The sequence below is a fragment of the Ananas comosus genome, linkage group 18 (genome assembly GCF_001540865.1).
Source record: "Ananas comosus cultivar F153 linkage group 18, ASM154086v1, whole genome shotgun sequence".
Lineage (NCBI taxonomy): Eukaryota > Viridiplantae > Streptophyta > Magnoliopsida > Poales > Bromeliaceae > Ananas > Ananas comosus.
The window spans coordinates 4,361,325-4,365,950 of record NC_033638.1 but is presented as its reverse complement, the minus strand read 5'-3'; the positions used below and the strand labels follow the sequence as shown (position 1 = coordinate 4,365,950).

At 42.3% G+C, this 4,626-nt stretch overlaps 1 protein-coding gene across 1 annotated transcript in view; it reads left to right on the top strand.

Annotated features, from left to right (window-relative positions):
* The window catches only part of LOC109724229, a 15,038-nt gene extending 11,819 nt beyond the window's left edge, over positions 1 to 3,219 (top strand). The window contains exon 2 of the mRNA XM_020252969.1: positions 2,962 to 3,219. Coding sequence (XP_020108558.1) covers positions 2,962 to 3,219 — 258 coding nt within the window. The remainder of the gene's footprint in view (positions 1 to 2,961) is intronic.

Below are 4,626 nucleotides of genomic sequence, written 5' to 3'. Positions count from 1 at the left end.
TCCCTCTGGTCCAAAAACAAAAGCTTCAAATCGGCCTTATTTTGCCGATAGCTTTAAATCGACATTCGAACCGAATCGTTAAATCCGACTGTCGCCCCCGGCGTTTGGACACCGTAAGCAATAGGTTAACAAGGCGTTAAATGGATCAATCTCATATCTTTATACAAAAACTCCAATTTTGAAGCCTAGGTTCACATCTTGCCATTTGCAATTTGGAACCCTAAGCTCTGACTTCTAATCCACAACAATGTGCAAGAGGTCCATTTGACCTCCTCTCAAACAAAACTCAAACCTAAGTTTCCAAAAGCTGAGGGTTAGGCTTACCCTTGTGCTAGCTCCAAAGAAGAAAGAGGAGAGGAGAGGGAGATGTCCATCACTCTCGTTTGATCTCTTTTTCTTATCTCGCTTCGCTTTCTTCTTCTTCTTCTTCTTCCATCTTCTTCTCCTCTTTTTCTATCTCCTTCTTTTCCCATCTAGATGAGAAAGAGATGAGTGAAAAGAGAGAGTGTGAGGAGGTGAAAATGATAGAGGGAGAGAGCTCTCTCTTCTCTATATCTCTAATTAATCGCATTTGCATAAAACACCTCCATTTTCCATCCTGTGCACTGCTGTTACTAGCAAGTTTTCGCACCAAGGGACTGGTCTCGCCCCGACCTGGACCGGTACCAAGAGCCTCCCCAGATATCACGCGTTTCGGGAACCAGTCTCTCCCGCAAGACTGTCCTCGGAGACCGCGGTCTCTGTTCGAGAGACTCGGTTCCCCTGAGAGGCTGGATTTTCGGGACTTAGCCAAATTTTGGCTTTCTCGGCTGGCCCTAACACAGCGGGACCGGTCCCTCAGCTGCGGAACTGGGATTGCGATCAAAGATTCCCAGCAACCCCTAGGCCTCGGACCGGTCTCTCCCTGCCAGGGCCCGGTGCCGAGAGCAACATCAGCCAGTGCAGTGTTTGTATATGCTCTCAGCGGACTCACTCCATATGCACTTTTTGTTTTGGATATCTTTAGCCTTCCGAAGGGTGCCTCATTTCGACAATTATCGATCCTGGACGATGTGAACTCTCGAATTTCGAGAATTCAACTCTTACAATACAAGTATAACATCATGGTATCTAGCCATTCCACTAGATTGTATTAACAATGCATATTCATGTTATGTCATAATGCCAAGTCATCAGTTGGAAAAACAAATAACAACTTGTTAACGACGAGATATGTGAAACATTGTCTAATGAATCTCTTAACGATTCCAACATGGATTAATAGAATAACGTCATTATACCTAGATAGGACTAAGAGTTCTAGGCAACTGATGTCTACAACAGGGAATTGCATGATTCATCTTTCATCAGTACATTCATTCCCGTGTTGTCCAATAGTAGCTAAAATGTTACTATCATGTTTTACAATCCTCCCTCCTTGAATGATGATCATACTTAGCTTGTTTGTACAGGCTGCTCATATCCATGGAATTCTACACTATTCTAGAGCAAATGATCTATGTGAAATAAGCAATTTCATACTTCTTCCTCTAACTGCATAGAGTGCTCGTATATTCTGATATGATATCACATGAGCATGTCTCAATTCATGCAATACACATATGTTCACATAAAACTCAGTAACTTTAAACTCATAATGTCCAAAGGAGACATAGAGTGGAATTCACGGCCATTTCGAGAAGGTCAAAACCACCAAATGTCTGACGCTTCATCGTTTCCAAACTGAAGTAATCAAAGCCGCCAATATCCTAGCAATGAATTCGATATTCAGCTAGGCAGCTCATACATTAACCTATACATATAAAACTTACATATTCAAAGTAAGGCTAGAAATTACCTAGTATAATAGTGTAACTTGAATCCCACTTTGGTTCATGGTTGGAACACCAAAATCCAACCTTTGAGAGTTCTCAAAAATTCACACTACCACAAGATCGAATGAGTACAGCGCAAACGCTGCTGGCAAGCTAACATTAAAACTGTATTAAACTACGACTTTCACATTCATTTAGGAGCTACTAGTATAATACCTCTCCACAGCTCAACTGCGCTTTTCTTGTAGTTAAGATAATATGTCACAGTGCAAAACTAGCTTAGTGGGTGGAAACGACCAAGCTCTGAGCGAGCTACCTCAGCTCAAGTTTGGCTTCGAAATTAATTTCGGAGCTTAAAATTTAGGACTCAAGCTCGACTTGAAATCAATTCGAACGAGCTCGAAGCGAGCCTAACTTCGAGTCAAGCGACTCGAGCCTAAACGAGCCGCGTGAAATTTTAATATCGTTGCAATCTATAATTTGAATTTTTATAAAATCATTATCTAAAATTCGCATACAAAAAAATCTAATATTCACACATCACAGAATTAGAATGCTGAATACGAATATTATAATCTTAAAAAAAAATTAGGAAAAGCGACTCTGTGAGCCGAGTGAGAAAAGAGCAGAGAGGGAGCAATTTATAGTAGGAATTTTGCCGGTTTGCTTTTTGTGGGCCCAATAATTAAATTCTATTACTATACATTAAAATACATAATATATATTATTTATATAATTAATAATATATTATATATAATCCGATATATAATAAAAAGGGCGAACCCTCACATTGCACGCGTCGCCTACCGGCAGCGAACACCCAGCCCTGGCGGCGAGCTCCCGCATATTTGCGGGGGCCTTCGCGCCGAGAAGAAGGGAGAGAGAGAAGCTCAGTTCTCTCTCTCCTCTCTCTGCTCGCGTGCACCCGCGAGACGGCACCGCGCGCACATGGTAGGCCGCCGCGGCTCTCTCTCTCTCTCTCTCATTTCTCTCTCTCCCTCTCTCCCTCTCCCCACCCCATCCCCGTGCCCTCCCCCTCCGTCTCCTATCTCTCTTCTCTCGTCTCGCGACGAAGGGCCGTGGTCGGCCACATGGTGGGCCTTCCCTCGCTCTCTCTATCTCCTGTTTCCTCTCTCATCTTCTCCAGCCCGCCGCTCTCTCCTCCCCCTCCCCTCTCCCTCCCTCCTCACCCCCGGCGCGTGACCGCACCGGCGGTGTCGGGTCGCCCGGGGGACTCCCCAGCCCGCGCCCCCGCGCGCGGCTTCCCCCTGCCTCCTTTTACCTCCCCTCTCCCCCCGCCCCCTCCCCGCTCTTCCCGCTCTCAGCCGCTCCCCTCCTCTCTCTCTTCCCCTCTCGCCAGCGGGCCTGCACGCAGGAGGCCGGGCCGACAGTAGCGGCGCGCTGAGCCGCGGCCGGCGGCAGTCGGCGGCGGCGGCGGGGCGCGGCGGCGGCGGGCGCACGGTCGAGTGCCAGGAGGGGAGAGAGAAAAGAGAGAGAAGAGAGAGAGAGAGAAGAGTAGGTCAGGAGAAAAAGATAGAGAGAGGGGAGAGGAGAGAGAGAGAGAATGAGAGAGAGAGAGATTTTATAGTTTTATATTTTAAATTTTTATATATGAATTTTAAAATTTCAAATCTAAATTTATTTTTCCTATATATATATCTAATTTATTTATAAAAATATATATATATATATATATTTATTATATATAATTTTATATTTAATTTTTTTTATGTTTACAATTTTAACTTAGATCTTAAAATAAAAAAATTAAACAAGTTTGTTCAAAATATTTGAAAATTTTCGCAAATTTCCCGCCGCGAAGCGCGGGCCTTCACTAGTTATATATAGAGAGAGTTCGACCGCTGTACTCTTATTAGTATAGACTTCTTTATATTCATAAGTTTTCTACTGTTAGATCTATACTTTTGACCATTTCTATCTGTAAATCATACTATTCATCCACCCATTCAATCCTAGGGATCACTATCATCTTAATTGTACATCCAACGGCTGAAAATTTATGAGTATAAAGAGCTCTATACTCATAAGAGTATATTAGTCCTAGCCTATATATATATAGAATTAGGCTACTATACTATTAATAGTACTAACCGCTTGCTATTAGGTTTTTCGACCCTTGTATGAAGGGATGTGTAGTCAGGATGATAGTAGCCTCCTAGGGTTGAGGAGATGGCTAGTTGAATAGTATGATCTAACGGATGAAAATGGCCAAAGGGGTAGATCTAACGGCAGAAAACTCGATAGCACCAAACACTTGGTACTATCGATAGTATAGCAGCCGGATTTTATATATATAGATTGATCTAATGGCAGAAAACTTGATAGCACAAAACGATTGGTACTATAGATAGTATAATAGCCGGACTATATATATAGAGAGAGAGATATATATATATAGAGAGAGATATAGAGTTCGGCTACTATATTATCGATAGTACCAAATGCTTAGTGCTATCGAATTTTGTGCCGTTAGATTTACTCATTTAACCATTTCCACCTGATTGATCATACTATTCAACTAACCACCCACTCAATCCTAGGGGATCACTATCATCCTAACCGCACATCCCTTCATCCAAGGGTCGAAAACCTAATAGCAAGTGGTTGGTACTATTAATAATATAGTAGACTAATATATATATATATATATATATATATATATATATATATATATATATATATATAGCTCTTCTAACTAAAAGAAAAAGGAAACCATATTGTCACTGATAACTAACCAGCTACCCAACCCAAGCAGCTCCAAAATAAACTCAATATATAGAGACATCATGGG